Source organism: Schistocerca serialis, chromosome 7 (assembly GCF_023864345.2).
Source record: "Schistocerca serialis cubense isolate TAMUIC-IGC-003099 chromosome 7, iqSchSeri2.2, whole genome shotgun sequence".
NCBI classification, from domain to species: Eukaryota; Metazoa; Arthropoda; class Insecta; order Orthoptera; family Acrididae; genus Schistocerca; species Schistocerca serialis.
The window spans coordinates 546,994,467-547,015,818 of NC_064644.1; the positions used below are offsets into that span (position 1 = coordinate 546,994,467).

The 21,352-nt window shown below is 44.2% G+C and overlaps 1 protein-coding gene across 1 annotated transcript in view; it reads right to left on the minus strand.

Annotated features, from left to right (window-relative positions):
- Positions 1–6,555: 6,555 nt before the first annotated feature.
- LOC126413238 (semaphorin-2A-like) overlaps positions 6,556–21,352 on the minus strand; it is a 1,385,371-nt gene continuing 1,370,574 nt past the window's right edge. The window contains exons 11-12 of the mRNA XM_050083137.1: positions 17,064–17,212; positions 6,556–6,916 (exon numbers count right to left, since the gene is read on the minus strand). Of these exons, the coding sequence (XP_049939094.1) occupies positions 6,556–6,916; positions 17,064–17,212 (510 nt within the window). The remainder of the gene's footprint in view (positions 6,917–17,063; positions 17,213–21,352) is intronic.

Below are 21,352 nucleotides of genomic sequence, written 5' to 3' on the forward strand. Positions count from 1 at the left end.
GGGAAGATCAGTTTGGATTCTGTAGAAACACTGCAACACGTGAGGCAATACTGACCTTACGACTTATCTTAGAAGAAAGATTAAGGAAAGGCAAATCTACGCTTCTAGTATTTGTAGACTTAGAGAAAGCTTTTGACAATGTTGACTGGAATACTCTCTTTCAAATTCTAAAGGTGGCAGGGGTAAAATACAGGGAGCGAAAGGCTATTTACAATTTGTACAGAAACCAGATGGCAGTTATAAGAGTCGAGGCACATGAAAGGAAAGCAGTGGTTGGGAAGGGAGTAAGACAGGGTTGTAGCCTCTCCCCGATGTTGTTCAATCTGTATATTGAGCAAGCAGTAAAGGAAACAAAAGAAAAATTCGGAGTAGGTATTAAAATTCATGGAGAAGAAATAAAAACTTTGAGGTTCGCCGATGACATTTTAATTCTGTCAGATAAAGCAAAGGACTTGGAAGAGCAGTTGAATGGAATGGATAGTGTCTTGAAAGGAGGATGTAAGATGAACATCAACAGAAGCAAAACAAGGATAATGGAATGTAGTCCAGTTAAATCGGGTGATGCTGAGGGAATTAGATTAGGAAATGAGACACTTAAAGTAGTAAAAGAGTTTTGCTATTTGGGGAGCAAAATGACTGATGATGGTCGAAGTAGAGAGGATATAAAATGTAGACTGGCAATGGCAAGGAAAGCGTTTCTGAAGAAGAGAAATTTGTTAACATCGAGTATAGATTTAAGTGTCAGGAAGTCGTTTCTGAAAGAATTTGTATGGAGTGTAGCCATGTATGGAAGTGAAACATGGACGATAAATAGTTTGGACAAGAAGAGAATAGAAGCTTTCGAAATGTGGTGCTACAAAAGAATGATGAAGATTAGATGGGTAGATCACATAACTAATGAGGAAGTATTGAATAGGATTGTGGAGAAGAGAAGTTTGTGGCACAACTTGACCAGAAGAAGGGATCGGTTGGTAGGACATGTTTTGAGGCATCAAGGGATCACCAATTTAGTATTGGAGGGCAGCGTGGAGGGTAAAAATCGTAGAGGGAGACCAAGAGAGGAATACACTAAGCAGATTCAGAAGGATGTAGGTTGCAGTAGGTACTGGGAGATGAAAAAGCTTGCATAGGATAGAGTAGCATGGAGAGCTGCATCAAACCAGTCTCAGGACTGAAGACCACAACAATAACAACAACAAATTTGTGAGCCCCTAAACTAGAAGAAAAGTCTTCAAACGAGTACATGAGCTCTGGCCTTAACTATCAGTTGTTAATACAAAGTTTGTAAAGTCAAACATCCAGACATTAATGTAGCATCATGTCTTTCCCACGCACTGAAATGGTTCACGAATAATACTGATATAAGTGCGAACAACTAAAATATCGTGATCTAGAGTAACAAATGCTGTGGACAAAACGAAAACTGTGTACTTAGTGTTATATATCTGTTTTGAGTTTCATGATGTACTTGATTGCGTTGAACATAAGCACTTGGTGTTCAAATGGGTCAAATGGCTCTGAGCACTATGGGACTTAATATCTGAGGTCATCAGTACCCTAGAATTGGAACTACTTAAACCTAACTAACCTAAGGATATCACACACATCCATGCCTGAGGCAGGATTCGAACCTGCGAACGTAGCAGTCGCGCGATTCCGGACTGAAGCGCCTAGAACCGCTCGGCCACCGCGGCCGGCACTTGGTGTCACGGAATAATTTGTTAATCTGTGATCGGGATTATGGGTTAACAGAAAGCGCAAGAAAGTGGTTAAGTGTTATACACGTGATGATCTAAAACATACTGTATCTTCAGTAGGTTCCTTGATCACCTTCCAAAACAATGAAAACATAGGCAAAAGAAAGTATAGACTTCCAGTCTGCTGAACAGTTTCATCTCTCACATATTCATTAGCACGATTTTGCCATATTAGCACATTTATTTAATACTTGGTTACCGATGGTCAAAGTAGAGAAGAATGACGATGTGAATTCTTTGATTTGAATATCCATATCTTGATTCTTATGTTATCATTTGTACTGTTTTATGTTTTATTAATGATTGGTGTGTGTGTGTGTGTGTGTGTGTTTTCCGTCTGCATGGAGACTGGTACACAAGCCCATAGGTATTGCAAGTGTAGTCACTGGTAATCATTGAGCAGTCTCTTGCTCGTATAAAATAAACCAAAAAGGGCAGCTATTCCAAGGTAGTGGAGAGAGTGGACTATTGTTGGCCAATCTAGCAAGAGGATGCCCCCACCACTGACCACATGGAGGCCCCCTTGTGGGCATCCATATTCTGTCACTCTGGCGCTGGTTTCTGATGTGAACGGTTGACTATGTTGTGTGTTCCTAATATTTTTATACAGACTGATATGAATGTGAATAACTTAAGCTACTAGTTACAATTTTTTTTTCTCGGAATAACAACTATGACGAAAACATGGCACAGATTTTCAGAATTTTGGTGTATTTTTAGAGAAGTAAATCGGGTAATGGCAAGATTCTTGTTTCAGACGAGCTGTCAATTTTTGTTGGACATAATTGAATATAATGTAACTGCGTGAGTTAGATGTTAAGTGAAATATTATGGTGTGTTAGTTTCTGAGCTGAAATTATTGAAGAAACCCGTGTGATGATTTTCGATTTGGCCAAGAATTTCCTCAAGGCTTTTTCATAGTGAGCTGTATAGAGAAAGCAGACCAGAAGTGCTTGAACCATTCTTAATTTTAGGATTGCCTGTGTGCTATATTTATTTGCGTGTGAAACTCATGTTTTCATAATCAGTTTCAAGAAATTATTTTTTAAAATATATACACTGAGATTAAGAATGGGCTTTGCCTTCGTCACCGACACACAACCATGCTAATTTCTTCGCTAGGAAAACGCGCATGCTTAACTAGTAATGTGGTATGAAGATTTTGATTTTGTACTCAGTGAGAAAAACAAGCATGAGTACATTAGCCATTTGCCCATCGGCTCCACGAGGGCTGCGTTGCCCTGGGAAATGCAGTTGGTAGCTCTGGAGATTAAAATTAATTTTGTCGGGAAAAATATCGTGTGCGAAATACTGAGCGGATGAAGCAAGTCTGATCTTGGTACATAACGGTGTTCACAAAGAAATGCACAGAAAATAGCAGCAGAAGATACGGTGCATAAATAAGTGGCCATGATCACTAAATAGCTAGGCAACTGACGTGTGTATTCAGATTAAAATTAATTGAGGGGAAACAGTACAGATATATAATTAAATATTTTGGTGAGAGCCATAGTAGTAAAAGAAATACTTTCAGACTAATTTCTATTGTCATGAGAGAAACGTAAGTATGGATATCTTGTTAGGCAGTGAAAGACAATGAGACTGTTTCAGCACATGAGAATGAACGCTGAGAGAGCGTGTGTTTCAATCTGTAGATCAACAGAGAACGTGTGGTGCACAGGACGTCCCAAACCAATTCCCAGTTGCGTCTTTGATTTTACGAGAACATAGTATGTGAGGAGAGTTAAAATTGAACTGTAATGTTAACGAAAACTTATTCCTGCTGGGTACCAATAAATCATGTACTGAATAGATTGTTCTAGGAGTGTGTAAACTATGGGAATAATAAAATGTTACTTAATGAGCTTAGGTGGTGGTTCTCGTCAATTCTAGTCGGTAGCATTTTCCTCCCACTATTCATGTTCTTTGTTCGTCCATAAGCCAGAGATATGCAATACTGATATAAAAACTGTAGTATGACGACACCCCATAGCTAAAATTATGCATTGTGATTCGATTATAGCTGAGTCCATACACCAATGACGTCTTGAGTGTGGTATCGATAGCTGCGATACCACAACGTAGGTCCGCTCTCCTAGGTTGGCACTACGAGAGAGACAGGCGACAGCGCCCTCTCGCCGGTGCTGTCGAGGTCTACGAGCTCCACGACTGCTTCAGCCCATTTCGTCAGGTGCAGCCAGCCAGGACACTTCGCTTCAACTTCGCACCACCTTGCAAGTTGTGTAATATGTTGGCATATGTTATCCGCTCGATAGTAAAGGTGCATAACTGTGTCTGCAGTATCAAGAGATTAAAATATCTTTACCTTTTCCTGTTCCTACCCACGCGCCGCCTCCCAGGCGGGATACAAAAACAAGAGGCGGTGCCTCGGGGATAGTTGGTCACAGAATCGATACCGTTGCGCAAATTAAAAGTGTAATTAGGATCAGAATTTATCCGCCATTTATTCGGGGCATTATTACCAGAAATCTGTTCTAAGTTATGCTATTTCCGAGACATTGTCATGACGCATGACCGCTGGTACCACAAGTATTAATCACCTATCCCTTTCCCTCTCATTCCAACTCCACACAGCCCTCTTCTCCATCAATGCACCCACAATCTTGATTTCTCCACTTTTCCATTGCCTCCCCTCCCTCCTCTGCCCTCTGTCTAATTTCGTGATTGCATCTATCTGTCCTACCCCCTCTCCAACTCGTTCCTGTATGATCTCGCAAGCAGCACTTAACCATCCTACACCGATACCCTGCTATCCCTCCCCTTTCCCACCATAGCCTCCTCCTCCTCAACGTCAGAACCCAGATAGAGTCTCCCATCACGCTCTTCTGCTCGCAGTTTGGCCTCGTGAGCCAGAGACCGTGGTCATTTGTATGTGGGTTGCGTTTGATTGAGTGTATTTGTGTATGTTGTCTCATTCCGGTGAAGGCCTTTTTGGCCGAAAACTTACTTGTTTGACAGTTTTTATGTTGTGCCTATTTGCGACTCAGTATGTCGGTTATATGGTGAGTAGGAATCTATCATTTTCATAATATTATCATTGTACCATACCAGGTTTTCCTTTGTTTAATATTAATATCACTCACTCGTCGAATCAAATACCTAGTAGTTGTTCGCTACACACGCAGGGATAGGAGAAAACCACAACCCCCTTCAGTATAATATATATCAGCGGTGCTGCAAAAATTCAAAGTACACTACTGGCCATTAAAAATTGCTACACCAAGAAGAAATGCAGATGATAAACGGGTATTCATTGGTCAAATACATTGTACTAGAATTGACATGTGATTACATTTTCACGCAATTTGGGTGCATAGATCCCAGTACCCAGAACAATCACCTCTGACCGTAGTAACGGCCTTGTTACGCTTGGGCATAGAGTCAAACAGAGCTTGGATGGCGTGTACAGGTACAGCTGCCCATGCAGCTTCAACGCGATACCACAGTTCATCAAGAGTAGTGACTGGCGTATTGTGACGAGCCAGTTGCTCGGCCACCATTGACCAGACGCTTCCAATTGGTGAAAGATCTGGAGAATGTGCTGGGCAGGGCAGAAGTCGAACATTTTTTGTATTCAGAAATGATCGTACAGGACCTGCAACATGCGGTGGTACATTATGCTGCTGAAATGTAGGGTTTCGCAGGGATCGAATGAAGGATAGGGCCACGGTGCGTAACACATCTGAAATATAACGTCCACTGTTCAAAGTGCCGTCAATGCGAACAAGAGGTGACCGAGACGTGTAACCCAATGGCACCCCATACCATCACGCCGGGTGATACGCAAGTATGGCGATGACTAGTACACGTTTCCAATGTGCGTTCACCGCGATGTCGTCAGACACGGATGCGACCATCATGATGCTGTAAACAGAACCTTGATTCATCCGAAAAAATGACATTTTGCGATTCGTGCACTCAGGTTCGTCGTTGAGTACACCATCGCAGGCGCTCCTGTCTGTGATGCAGCGTCAAGGGTAATCGCAGCCATGGTCTCCATGCCGCTGCAAAAGTCGTCGAACTGTTTGTGCTGATGGTTGTTGACCAGCAAACGTCCCCATCTGTTGACTCAGGGATCGAGACGTGGCTGCACGATTAGTTCCAGCAGTGATACGAGGCCGTTGGGATCCCGCACGGCATTCCGTGTTACGCTCCTGAATCCACCGATTCGATATTCTGCTAACAGTCATTGGATCTCGACCAACGCGGGCAGCTATTTCGCAATATGATAAACTGCAATCGCGATTGGCTACAATCTGACTTTTATCAAAGTCGGAAACGTGATGGTACGCATTTCTCCTCCTCAGACGAGGCATCACAACAACGTTTCACCAGGCAACGCCGGTCAACTGCTGTTTGTGTATGAGAAATCGGTTGGAAACTATCCTCATGTCAGCACGTTGTAGGTGTCACCACCGGCGCCAACCTTGTGTGGATTCTCTGAAAAGCTAATCATTTGCATATCACAGCATCTTTTTCCTGTCGGTTAAATTTCGCGTCTGTAGCACGTAATCTTCATGGTGTAGCAATTTTAAGGGCCAGTAGTGTATTATAGGTACAGACGGTCTCTGCTTTCCCTAATGCTTGTATTCTCCGTCTTGACAATTGACTTATGATCTCAAGTTCGTGGTTGTCTCGCGTCGACAAAAATAATGTTGCACCTGTTGACGCTTCAACGTGGTACTTTCTAAGTGTTGTGCGCATCAAAATCTCATTCAGAGAGCTCGTAGACTGAGAAGTATAAAAGCTGTAAGGAAAGGTAAAGCTGGCCAAGGTTTCATTTACAGACAGCTTTCAGCACTTCAAGATATTCCACGACTGTTACGTATCCGCAGATCTCTGGCAGCCCCTGCTTCTCGCATATACCCGTATTCGCATTCGTGCGACATTTGCCCGCGCCTGCTGTGAACGCAACCCGCGTTACGCCGCCGCGGCCGGAGACTCGCCTGTGGTGCAGCTGCGTGGGTTGTCCGCCCACCGCCGGCCGGTGAATCCAGCGCAGGTGCCGCCCCCGCAGCTGCGGCGGCAGGTGGGGGAAGCAGGCGAGCAGCACGCTCTGCCCCCAGCGCGCGGACACTCGCCGCGCCGACGGCTGCTCGCACTCGGGGGCGCTGGGGGCGGACGCCGCCTGCAGCAGTCTGTAACATGCACATCAGACCCGGCTGCCGTCACACCTCCAGGGCACGTTATGCAGTAGGGCAAGGGGCCGACGAGAAGGCGAACGTCAACTACCGAAACGTATTAGGAGGAACTACTGCACAGAAATGTCCTAAATTCCCCCGAAGCCCCGTTTCCACAAAGTTAAAGGAAATAAAACATTTTCATTTCGCAATGTCAGCACGATGTTATTCGTTGATAATTTTCCAGCCATATTTGCTGAAAACATTCTCATATTTCCCCTTATTGACAGAGTAACAGTAAGAGATTTAAATCACACTTTCTTCACATGTAGACTACATCGAAGTCAGCAAACGGATTTTTGAAACAGTGAATCAGATATCCCGACCATAATCCACTAATACAGCAAGCCTCCATTATCAAAGCGATTATGGTCTTTTTTAATATACGTAACTCTATTGCGGAAAATCCCACAAAATTCTTAAAATACTGAGGGGTGCTTGTATTCCCAACAAAAACGATAATAATAATAATTTTTACTTACTACGTAAAGTATGGCAAACGGTCTCTTTGCAATCTATTTATATGAGATTCAGTCTTAGGTTTGTTCTTTCTAAGCCACTGCTGGAGTGCACGGGTGAGCAATTTAACCCACTGACTTATACAGCCAACTCACAGACGGTCGAAGGTTTCAATTCCGTTATTACATAGGCGGCTGTGAGATGGGCTGAGCACCTTCTTCTTAGTGTCTCTTCTTCTCTGTTAATAGATGGTATAACTTATACAATTGGAAACCTGAGAAACTTATCTGTTTAGTCGCTTGTACGACACTCGATTTCTTTCGATATTTTGTGAGTTATAAGCTAGAATTCCTATATACTATTCGCGTCCATGGCATGCATAAGACTTCTTTGAAAGCTGACTAATGAAAACGCCAATACTTCCATTTCTGTGTTCGTTGCACGTAAGAGAAAATGTTTTGTTGGAGACCCACTGTAATCGCTGTATGACGATTAAGACGCCAGATACCGTACCACGCACACTACATTCAGCAAATAAAAACAAATACGCCTCGATACAGAATCGGATCATCGCTCTCCTACATGCTAACCCAAAACACATTCCACTGCACCACCTGCACAGTACTAATTCTGGGTGAAGAAAAATACGCTCTCGGACTTCGCAGATGGATCCCTCGCATACTAGCAACACGAAATGTGTCGTCCTCCACATATTTCCGACGGTAAATGGATGTTAAAGATTGGCAACCTGGCAACACTATAAATCACACGTACGGTAACTATCTCTGCCAGCTTGTAGAAGTAGTAGTGTGCACTATGAGGAACATAGTGGTATATGACATGAGTCGTTGTTAAAAACTATACTTGAACCGGTAGTGGAAGGGAAGATGATATGGTTCACAATGTTCGGTGTAGCAGTGATGCTAAAATGGAGAACATGTCAGGAGAAATAGCGGGAACGGAGAAGATCAAACCAACCTTAAGGTTGATGACCAAGACAACAACGCAGAAGGCATGGTACCCGATAAAATACCTCAAAAACACATCACGACATCAGGTAACAAGTGCAAACGACAGTACATCACGGTAACGGGCAACAAGTACAGTCACTCCAGATTACTGCAGAAACAAGCCGCAACGAACGGTAAAAGAACATTAGTTTCCTCTGTGGTGTCGTTCTGACTTTATCATCCACTCCCAAAATGTATTGCAAACAGTAAAGACAGTCTGTGGTATTGTACAGGAGTTTTCCTTGGGAGCTGACAGTTTTGTGCAGGTTGCAATGGTCTTCACAAGTCCAGAGTTATTTTATAGGTTTTAAATGCGTTTGCAGGTATGGTGGTCTTGCTATTTGACTACTGATATTTAAACGCGCTTAGTTTCTTTCACACAAGTGGCTACGTAACCTCGACGGAGATTGCTACGACAAGTTGCTAAGTATCTGACATCTGCGCTGTGGAGGTAGCTGTGGAAGTTTTCGTGCAGAAATTGCATTCTGATGGTGGATGACTGAAATATCCTGTTTCTTGATTGTTTTTCCCACTGAAGGCGTGCAGCCTTACAGGCCAGGGTCGTCAATGGCCTTCTGCTGTGTACAGGACTCCTAATGCCCTTTGCACGCAGTACCTTTCACAATCGTCTCTCAGAAACGTGTTGAGCTCTATCTGCATTCACTGACAGAATAACTTTCGTCAGGTTTGAAAGCGATTGTCATTGCCAGTGCGTCACACTCGCCTCTGGTTCGTATTGGCTGGGAGCTTTCTACGACCATTGGTGTTAGAGCATATGACACAGCAGCGGTTGGTACACAATTCCTTGTAGACCACGGTAGTCCGTATTGATCCACCCAACAATTGGGCAAATTCATTATTGGTGTGGCCGTGGACCCTCCAAAATACGATAGCCCCTTTCTCACATTCTGTCACGCTCCACGTCTACCCAGTTTACTGCACTTCACAATGACATTCGTCACCTGTAGATAGTCTCGTTACCTCGCGGTATCAGTACTTCAGTGACGACAGCAGGCTGTTCCAGTTGTGACCCATGGGACACGCTCGCCCGCGAGTGCCTGTCACGTGGCCTAAGGAAGTAGCAGGTGGTATAGGCATCGGCCAGCTAGTCCTATTATACACGGCATGCGCATATGTACGTAATATGACCAGGAGTTAACGCAGCAACAACAGCCTCTGTCGTTGAAACAACTGATTCACATATTTGATATGATGCGTGCTGTGGTAAGTGCGCCAATTAATAGTAAATGGATGTACGACTTCCAGTGAAAAAATAATGCCCCGTTTTTGTACAGCCATTAAGACACAGGTTGTTTCAAAGTTCTATTATAGGCTTCTAGGGGTTTTGGCATTTAGTAATAAAAGAATGTTGATAATCGGAGCACTTTCAAATCTCTCGTTTCGCGCTACGCACACAAACTATCCATGTTGCAATTATGACATAACATACCATTTGCGGCAGCGCGAAGCAGGTTTCTTCGCAACTACGAGGCCTGATTGTGGCACTCCACGGACGCGCCTCATTGTCTACTATAGATACTCTTCGTCACTCGTCGTCAGAAGCCGACGAAGACTATCCAAAACACTGCCCATGCCTTGGGTTCTTGTAAGCACACCGGTCAGGCATCATTGTCTCCACTGTGTGCGTACTGTGAAGCAGGAGAATGGAGACTGAGAGGTGATCTGAACTTTCAACTTACTTTATATGGAATGGGACATTTCCAGCTGCTGGTTCGCCTAGTCGCTTCTGCAAAGTATCCGGACACCCTCAAGAACACACGTTTTTCATATTATATGGATTGTGCAACCACCTACTGCCAGCTACTCCATATCAGCAACCTCAGTAGTCGTTAGACATCGTGAGAGAGCAGAACGCGGCACTCCGCCGAACTCACGGATTTGGAACGTGGTGAGGTGATTGGGTGTCACTTGTGTCACACGTCTGTACGCGAGATTTCCACACTCCTAAGCATACCTAGGTACACTGTTTACGATGTGATAGTGAAGCGGAAACGTGAAGGTACAGCACAAAAGCTTACAGGCCGACCTCGTCTGTTGACTGACAAAGACCGCTGACAGTTGAAGAGGGTCTAATGTGTAAGAGGCAGACATCTATCCAGACCGTCACACAGCAATTCCAAACTGCATCAGGTTCCACTGCAAGTACTATAACAGATAGGCGGGAGGTGAGAAAACTTTGATTTCATGGTCGAGTGGTTGCTCATAAGACACACATCACGACAGTAAATGCCAAACGACGCCTCGCTTGATGTAAGGACCATAAACGTTGGACGATTGAACAGTGGAAAAACGTTGTGTGGAGTGACGAATCACGGTACACAATCTGCTGATCCGATGGCAGGATGTGGGTATAGCGAATGCTCGATGAACGTCATCTGCCAGCGTGTGTGGTGGCAACACTAAAATTCGGAGGCGGTGGTGTTATGGTGTAGTCGTGTTTTTCATGGAGGGGCTTGCACTCCTTGTTGTTTTGCGTGGCACTATCACAGCACAGGCCTACATTGATGTTTTAAGCACTTTCTTGCTTCTCACTGCCGAAGAGCGATTCGGGGGTGGCGATTGCATCTTTCAACACGATCGGGCACCCGTTCATAATGCACCGCCTGTGGAGGGGTGGTTACACGACAATAACATCCCTGTAATTGACTGGCCTGGACAGAGTCCTGAATACTACAGAACATCTTTGAGATGTTTTGGAACGCCGGTTTCGTGCCAGGCCTCTCCGACCGACATCGATACCTCTCCTCAGTGTAGCACTCCGCGAAGAATGGGCTGCCATTCCCCAAGAAGCCTTCCAGCACCTGAATGACCGTACGATTGCGATAGTGGAAGTTGTCATCAACACTAAGGGTGTGCCAAAACCATATTCTAGCATTACCAATGGAGAGCGCCACGAAATTGTAAGTCATTTTCAGCCAGGTGTGGGGGTACTTTTGATCACATTGTGTACGTACCAAAAGGGGAAGGCTGGGTAATGATTACTGACCGTTTTCGTAAGTTAAAAGCTCTTGAAAACTTTAGAGGCTTTTCTCTTTTCTATCTTGCCGCAGCTACACGATAGCCACAATGTTACAAAGAATCATTAAAATGTATGGATCATCTAAAAACTTGTCTCTAGACAAAGTGTCGAATATTTCCGACACATCCGCAGTCAAACATCAAAGTACTACCCAAACAGATATTATTGCTCTTGGCCTCCCGTGGCCGCTATCGGAATCGCGCTGTGAAGTTACAGTAAACCATAACTATATCAGTTTTGTCGACTGCCATAGACCCTGCACAACTCTTCAAGTTGTCTAGTCGTTATAACACCAGAGCACATAGTAATCGGCGCACAGGTAAACACTCGAGCCTACCGAAGCATACTCACTCCCAGGTGCTGTAATATTGTGGTCGGCTACTACAGTATACACAGGAGTCTAACTACAAGAACGTGCTGTAATTGAATTCTTGGTTCTGCAAAAGCAAACTGTCATGAACTCCTATAAACGTTTGTGTGTAGTGTATGGTAATGACGCAGTTGGACGATATGTGAAGAAAGTTAGAACGCTGGGAAGTGCAGAAAAGAAGTTCAGTGATCTGCTATGTTCGGAACGTCCTGTCACATTCACTGTTCCTGACACGACGAATGCTCGCTTACCATTATTAGAGCAGACCGGATCAACAAAACTCGACTTTTCGATCTACGGCTATCGGCGAGCATTGGAAGTGCACGTGCAAGCGACTTGGATATTCGAAACTGTGTTCACGATGGATTCCACGAATGATCTCAGTAGACTACAAGCTTATACAAAAAGCAGTTTCATATGAACTACTGAAGCGGTAGTGGACAATGGAGATGAGTTTCTGCCATTAATTGTTACTCTGGTACCGCGTGCCGTGGAATTTGAATCCCCGCCAGACGTCATGGATATCGAAGACCCCTAGAAGTCTTTGCACCATCCCGCTGTAAGCTGCGGCGGCGCGCGCGTCCTGGCCCGCATTTAGTGTGAGGGCGCAACAGTGGATCACGTGGTTCCAGCGGCGAATTGCGGCGCCCCCGATAGAGTACTTAAGCGCCTACCTCTCGCTCAGCCAGCCAGTCTAACCTTGCGTACGTCTCCAGACACATCGCCTCGCCTTAGACAGCTTATTTACTCTCTTGTTCAGTGTACGAGTGGACGTGGTTGTTAGGTCTTCGTGTGACTCCGTTGTTTCGATCTTGTCATTGTTCGTTCTGTCCTCCGTTGGTCGTGTCCGTCCTCTCCCGTTGTGTTGTTGTTCGTGGGCCGCTCCGCGGGTCCCGCCGCGCTTTCCGTCACTTCAACCCCGCGACCGTTCCGGTCGCCGTTACAACAGTTACAGGCTACGAAACGGGGGTACAGAGATTTTAACTGGTAACAAAATGGTAATCACTGTAGTGGCACCTCCTGCATTCTCCAGATTAGAGGAAATTCCAGGCACCTCCTTCTGCCGGTAAAGTCATGATGACAGTCGTCTACGTTACTGAAGATATTCTCGTGGATGTGTTGAAAAAAACACATCAACCAATTCAGAAGCAATATGAAGGCTCTCAACAAATTCAAGAATAATTTCCGACGTGTTCTATCTGACAAGAATCCAAAAAGATTACTGCTCTAATACAGCGATGGATCCCCACGCACAAATCTTGGAACCCGTAAACACTAAATTGGATTGAACATCATTACATTGCCTGATCCACCCTACAGTGCAGATGTGACGCCCTTCCACTTCCATCTGTTTGAGCCATTTCAGATTATTTACGTGGGACGCACTTTGATATCATGAGAGCTTGATTCATGACATGAAAACATGACCTCTGGTCACAGAACAAGAGCTTCTACCAATAGGTAAAAGTTGTCCATATACAATGCTGGCAATAGGCCACAGAAATACTCGTAGTGGATACTATGAAGAAAAAGAATACCCGTAGAAGAAATGTTAATTGCCACTAAATTCTTGCTCTTAATCCTTTGACTATACTTCTTTTTTTGAGTGAAAGAAATTTATGTATGGTCATTGCAATTACTGGCGTCGTCAGAAGCATTAACATGAAAAAACGATTTCCCTCTGTTTCATTTCCCCATATGGGAAGTGCTGGGACACACAGGGTTATTTGTAAGTGCCTCCAGAGTTCGAGAAGATGACAGCGCAGAAACTACAGGGACCCACATCAGGGGACAGCGCATCTCTTCAAGCTCATAACTCACGCTGCAGGTGCTCAATGTGGGCACCCTTTGCGATGCAGCATACGGTAACGCGGGCGCGGAGTTCAATGACACGGATTGTGCGGTATGGTGCAACAACGTCCCACATTGTAAATCAATTGATTGCGTTGCCTATCAGCAGGCATGAACTAATTCGCCCCAGCAATATAGAACAGATGGTTAACAACTGAACTCGAAAACAGCACAGCCTACATGCATGTGTGATCTGCAGTTGTAAGATTTCTATACACCATTACCAGCATTCCCTTTATCAGTTGGCCACTGATTCATAGCGATAGGTAGCTAAATTCCAATGGTTCTTTGACAATCTTTCTTGGGACACACACGTTCCGACGGTAGTCAGAAGGCTCAGAAGCAAACTTTTTGGGGCATTTCACTGAGATGTAATAATTCATGGGGTGGCGATATGCATATATACAAATCGTGATAGTATCGCGTACACAAGGTATAAAAGGGCGGTGCATTGGCGGAGATGTTATTTGTACCCAGATGACTCATGTGAAAAGGTTTCCGACGTGACTGTGGCTGCACGACTGGAATGAACAGATTTCGAACGCGGAATGGTAGTTAGATATATACGTATGGGACATTGTATTACGGAAATTGTTTGCGGATTCAACATTAAGAGATGCACAGTGTCAAAGGAGTGCCGAGAATTTTAAATGTCAGGCCTCTCGCCAAGGACAACACAGTAGACAGCAGCCTTCACTTAACGACTGAGAGCAGCGACGTCTGTGTAGAGTTGCCAGTGCTAACAGACAACCGATGCGTGAAATAACTGTAGAGATCAATGTGGGTCGCACGACGAACATATCCGTTAGGACAATGTGGTGAGCTTCAGTCTGGAACCACGCGACCGCTACGGTCGCAGGTTCGAATCGTGCCTCGGGCGTGGATGTGTGTGATGTTCTTAGGTTAGTTAGGTTTAGGTAGTTCTAAGTTCTAGGGGACTGATGACCTCAGATGTTAAGTCCCATACTGCTCAGAGCCATTTGAGCCAATATGGTGAAATCTGGCTTAATGGGCTATGGAAGAAGTCCACCAACACTAGTACCTTTTCTAACAACACATCGTTTTCAGGGCTTCTTCTGGGCTCTTGAGTGTATCGGTTGGATCCTAGATGACTGGAAGACTGTGGCCTGGTCAGATGAGTCCCGGTTTCAGTGGGTAAGAACTTATGTCTGTTTCGAGTGTGGCGTAGTCCCATGGACCCAACTAGTCAACAAGGCACTGTGCAAGCTGGTGATGGCTCCATAATGGTGTGGGCTGTGTTTACATGGAATGGACTCGGTCCTCGTTATGATCGGCTACTTGGAGACCATTTCCAACAATTCATGGGCTTTTCATCATCATCATGTTCCGAAATAACGAACGAACGTTTAAGGATGACAATACGAAATGTCACTGCGCCACAATTGTCCACGAGGGTTTGGAGAGCTGTCTGGACAAATCGAGCGAATGATTTGGGCACCCAGAACTCCATACATGGATCTCATCGTGCACTTATGGGACATAATCGAGAGGTCAGTTAGCGCACAAATTCCTGCACTGGCAACCCTTTCGCAATTCTGAACGGCTATAAGGGCAGCATGGCTCAATATTTCTGCCGAGGACTTTAGACATCTTGCTGAGTCCATGTCGCGTTGAGCTGCTGCAGTAAGCCAGACAGAAGGAGGTCTGACACGATATGGGAAGGTACTGAATGATTCTTTTCACTTCTGTGTAGAACAGATGGTTAACAGCGCAAAAGCACAAAATATCGGTGGAATATGCAATGCTAAGAATTCTGTAAACCGTTAGTATTTTAAACCAGTGGGATTCTGATAGATAGACATTGAGCCGTGGACGGCTCGTGTTCATCCCATTAACTGCATCTCATCTTCTATTACGGTAGTGCCGCCTCGTTTTCTTATTCTATTTACTGGCGTCACTAACTTCCTGCTTTACTTGCCCGTGAGTGGCAGCAGCAGCACGTATCGATAAGCACACTGTCGTATCATCTCTAGTGCGACCGATAGTATTTCCGGGCCGTCGTGTGTCGGGCAGCCAGTGAGTGGGAGACGCACCAGCAGTGCAGTCGCGACGGAGCATCAGTCGCGGACGGACCAGCAGTCCAGTCGGTTGGTTGGCGTGGAGCAGCAGGCAAGCCACCGTCGCGCGTAGTCTGGCTACAGCCACTGCCGGCGTGCACGCGCGGTTAGATTGTGAGGTGCTGCTTGCGAGTGCTATGAAGTTCGCCGCCCACCGATCTTGGACCTGAAAGTTGAGTCCTCACTCAACTTGCTATCGAGCCTCAACTGTTTACATTTCTTCGTTAGATCCTGGTTGTCACTTTTGGGGCATCCCGCAAGCAACAACGGGTGGGTATTTAAGTTGGCTAAGATTCCAGTCGGTTGGGTTGCCTCCACAATAAGAAGTCGTTGGACAGGCTGCATGTCTTACCTAAACGGGCGTTAGTGTTATAATCCCAGGCCGACCCTTGGAAACTTCTGAGCGCCGTTCCTTGTATGCTATGAAGTAATTTCCGGTTTGGATTTTAGTTATTTGGTTGATGTGTGGCTTTCAGTCGAGTATCAATATCTCTTAATGTACTTGCCTCGCCCTTAAGGCAAGAGACTGTTATTCTTTATTTTATATGAAATGTTTTAGAATACGGCCTTCTACCCTTTAAAATTGAAACTCTTCTTCTAGGGTTTAAGCCGTTTAATTATTTGTTGGTGAGCAGCCTTCAGCAGAGTTTTAATATCTCTTAAATTAATCTTCTTCGCTTGCCCTTAAGGTATAGGATTGTTATGGTTTTGAATGAGGCCCTCAGCCCAATTTGCATGAAATGTTTTAAGATAAGGCCTTCTGCTTTTTGATTGAAGCTCCTCTTATTACTTAATAAGCGACCTCCTGCCTAACTCCATTAAAATTAAATTGCTAAGGCCTTCAGCCGATTAAATTGAAGATTTAGAAAATATTCTTGGGTGAAACCTCCATAAGATCCTTATATTTCAATTTTGCTTAAGACTTGTGTCTTGGATTTTGAATGTGGCCTTCAGCCGATCTAACGTTAATCAAAGGATGTCGAATTGAGTGTTTTGCATCCTTGTTGTAATACTTTGCGTTGATAAATAGTTTGTATGTTGAGTGCAACTGACAGGAACTCATTTTGGCCTCTTTCCACAATTTAGTCCGCTCTGTCCTGCTAGCGCAGGCATTGCAGACATAACAGGCAGCGAAATCCCACTGTTTCTTCGACAACCTGTTGTGAGGCCGTACATTCCAAAGGTAGTCAAACGGTTAAGACACAAAAATTGTGGAGCATTTTTTATTGAACGGACTTCACATAAGACGACAGTGGTACGCGTGGTGGCCCAGTGTAGGCAGTGCCGCAGTACTTACCCCGGCCTGTAGGCGGCGCAGACCGCCCGCCGCGCGTCCCAGCCGCAGTACGGGTCCTGCACGCACTGAGCGCACGTGTGCAGCCTCGCGCAGCCGGGCAGCGCCACCTGCCGCACGCGCCCGTCCGACGACACGTACAGCGACTCGTGCTGCAACCACACACAACAACCACCAGCACCTCAGCAGACTGCAGTGGCGCTCAGCTACACTACTGTCCAACAACCAATGCACACATGTGTGCAGCCTCACATCCTACACGCGCCCATGCGATAACACGAACAGTGACTCGTGCTGTGAACACAGAAAACCACTGGCACCTCAGCAGACTGCACTCACGCACATCTTTGCACTCAACTACTCTACAGTCCAACAACCAATGCACACACGTGTGGAGCTGCATACAGCCGGACAGCGCCAACTACATCTACATCTACATATTCATGATTACTCTGCAATTCACACTTAAGTGCCTGTCCGAGGATTCATCTAACCATTTTCATACTACTTCTCTACCATTCCACTCTCGAATGGCGCGTGGGAAAAAGGAACACCTAAGTCTTTCCGTTCGAGCTCTGATTTCTCTTCTTTTATTATGATGGTCATTTCGTCCTGCGTAGTTGGGTGTCAGCATTCGGAAGAGAAATTTGATGATTCAAATATCGTAAATAAATCTCGCCCCAAAGAAAACAGCCTTTGTTTCAGTGACTGCCACCCCAGCTCGCGTATCATAGTGACACTCTCACCCCTATTGCACGGTAACACGAAACGAGCTGCCCTTCTTTGCACTTCTTCGATGTCCTCCATCAATCCTACCTGGTAAGGATCCCATACTGCACAGCACAGAGGACGGACAAGTGTAATGTAGGCTGTCTCTTCCTTTAGTGGGTTTTTCGCATCTTCTAAGTGTTCTGCCAACAAATCGCAGTCTTTGTTTCGCCTACCCCACAATAATATCTATGTGGTCTTTCCAATTTAAGTTGCTCGTAATTGTAATTCCCAGGTATTTAGTCGAATTGATAGCCCTTCAATTTGTGCGATTTATCGTATACCCAAAATTTATCGTATTTCTGTTAGTACCCATGTGGATGACCTCGCAATTTTCTTTGTTTAGTGCTACTTTTCGCACCATACAGAAATTCACTCTAGATCATTCTGTAATTTGAATTGATCGTCTGATGATTTTACTAGACGGTAAATTATAGCGTCATCTGCAAACAGTCTAAGGGGGGTGCTCAGATTATCACCTAGATCATTTATGTAAATCAGGAACAGCAGAGGGCCTATGACACTACCCTGAGGAACGCTAGATATCACTTTTGTTCTACTCGATGATCTACCGTCTATCACTACGAACTGTGATCTCTCTGAGAGGAAATCACGAATACAGTCACACAACTGAGACGACACTCCATATGCAAGCAATTAGATTAATAGTCTCTTGTGAGGAACGGTATCAAAAGCCTTCTGGAAATCTAGGAATATGGAATCGAACTGAGTTCCCTTGTCGACAGCACTCATTACTTCATGGGAATAAAGAGAACAAGAACGATATTTTCTGAATCTGTGTTGGTTATGTATCAATAAGTCATTTTCTTCAAGGTGATTCATAATGTTCGAGTACAGAATATGCTCCAAAATACAACTTCAAATTGAGGTCAGTGATATGGGTCTGTAATTCAATGAGTTACTCCTATTTCCCTTCTTGAATATTGGTGTGACCTATGCTACTTTCCAGTCTTTAGGAACAGACCTTTCGTCAAGTGAGCGCTTGTATATGATTGCTAAGAAAGGCGCTGTTGTGTCTGCATACTCTGAAAGGAACGTACCGCACGCACCTGTCAGACGGCACGTGGCGATGGCCACCAGCCGTGACACGGCAAATGGTAGATGACAGTCAGACAGTTGCCATACACGTCCCAGCACGTCACGGTCGACAAGAGAGACCACGTTAATTATCTTTCCTTGCAACTCCTTTAAAAACTGTAGAGCAGGCAGGAACGCACTATGTTTGACAAACTTCCATAAGAAGAAATCACTTGGAGTTCAGTGAGGTAACTCTGAGGGACAATGAAGCCGAGGAGAGTAATGATGGAGAATTACTAATCCAACGCTGATGTACTTCGGCATGGAGGTACTTTCCAAACATCTGCATGAAACTATAGTGAAGCACTGTGTTGTTGAAAAATTGGCGAGGTGCAAGTAGGAATAGCACACTGGGAGTTCGGTACAAACTTAATAATGTATGCTGATAGTTCATTCATTCTGGGAGTTCATAATACAGAAGACTATTTCATGCTATCAACGTTGATACTGGCATGATGTCAGTCGCAGGGATTCCACGACTTACAAGAACGTTTGTCTTCTAAGTTTGAAGTCAGATAGCAAAAACAAAAAATTATGTTTTGTCGGGTGCTATAATTCAGATTACCAATTTTCTGATTTTTCCTTTACTTGTATTGCAGTACGTGAAAGGAGAGTACTTTCAAGGTTTTAATGAGTGAGTTTACGAGTATCAAAGTATGTGACATAAATGGCTTTATTTTGATTGCACTGAATTAACAACTAACGTTTCTTATACCTCCATGGGACCATTGAACTTAGTACCTGGCTTAAATTTCAATTTGAGGCGTCTACCAATTCCTGAGCAAAAGGGGTCTTCACAGGCGGACGAGCCGACAGTTAAAAAAATAAATACATAATTTTTTTCGTGTGATATTCTTCTAATTACAAATTCATAATTTTGGGATATTTTCCTTTGATTGCTGTCAACTCCATACGACTAACAGTTCCTCAGAAGAAGTATTTTGAACAGTTGGACAGATAGACAGACGGACAGCAATGTAGTAATATGAGAGTACCGTTTTCACGGATTGAAAGGCATGACCCTAAAAACGGGGTTTGCTGTGTCTTCCTGTAACTGTTGCGTAAGCCATTTTTATAGAACTTCCAGGTACATGAAACCAATCGCACCTTCTTTCTCTCAAAATATAGATGGTCCATACATTTTTTAAGAGAATGTGTCGCAAAAGAAGTTTACCTTAGGTAAATCATGAACGTGTTCTACGATATCGTGTGGATGTTCTGAGCACCAAATACGCACGTTATGACTATTGACATTTCCAGGCTCATGAAAAGTGGCTTCGTCACTGAAAACCTATTTCAGGGGCCGTTGCAAGTCATTCCAAAAGTAAGAAGGAATCAGCGCATGTAACAACTAAAAGACTGTCTTCTGTTGTAGTCATATCAGCTTCAGATTTTAGTGTTACCAGCTTAATCAACTCTCTTTTTAATCATAGCGAAGTCAGTTTTGTGCTGGTACTGACACCGTGACAGATTGTACTTCGTCCTGTAAACATTTTATGACTCTCATGGTTTTCAGTTAATCCCATGTAAACTTGAATTATATATCCGTCTTTCTGTGAAGGTGGTCGCTATGACTGGATCCGGTAAGAGACAAATAATAAATTTGTACACATGCTTTTGATTGTGTAAATCATGAAATTCTTCTAGATAAGCTTAAGTATTATGGTATGAGCGGACAATGCACAAATGATTCAATTCATATTTAACTGGAATATTGAGACGGTTGAAATAATCAATTTACTTAATGTACAAAAATCAGCAGATTCAGCAAACTGGAGAGCTATGAAGAATGGTTTGCCACTGGGTTCAGTCTTGGGCCCTTATTTTTCTTGAAATATACTTATGACTTGCAACTCTACACTCACAAAGATGCATCACATCCAACGAACAACATTTAGCTGAGGAAATTGCAAATAATGTCTCCCAGAAAATTATTAAGTATTTATCTGCAAATGGACTCTCATTAAATTTTGAAACAACATAGTCTATAGAATTCTGTACAGTAAATGGCGTATCATTAATAAATATACACGTTGAACATAAATCTATAGCTAATGCATAATATTCAACAATATACCCAGCAGACGAGTGCTGAGACCCTAATTGCTGCAATTAAGAATCGACACATTTGATTCCGCATTTCATTTACATAATAAACTTTGTGTTTTACCGTATGATATTTATGTCAGTAATTTACTGCCGGCCGGTGTGGCCGAGCGGTTCTAGGCGCTTTAATCTGGAACTGCGCGACCACTACAGTTGCAGGTTCGAATCCTGCCTCAGGCATGGATGTGTGTGATGTCCTTAGGTTAGTTAGGTTTAAGTAATCCAAGTTCTAGGGGACTGATGACCTCAGATGTTAAGTCGCATAGTACTCAGAGCCATTTGAACCATTTTTGAGGTAATTTACTTGAGTGATGCTAATT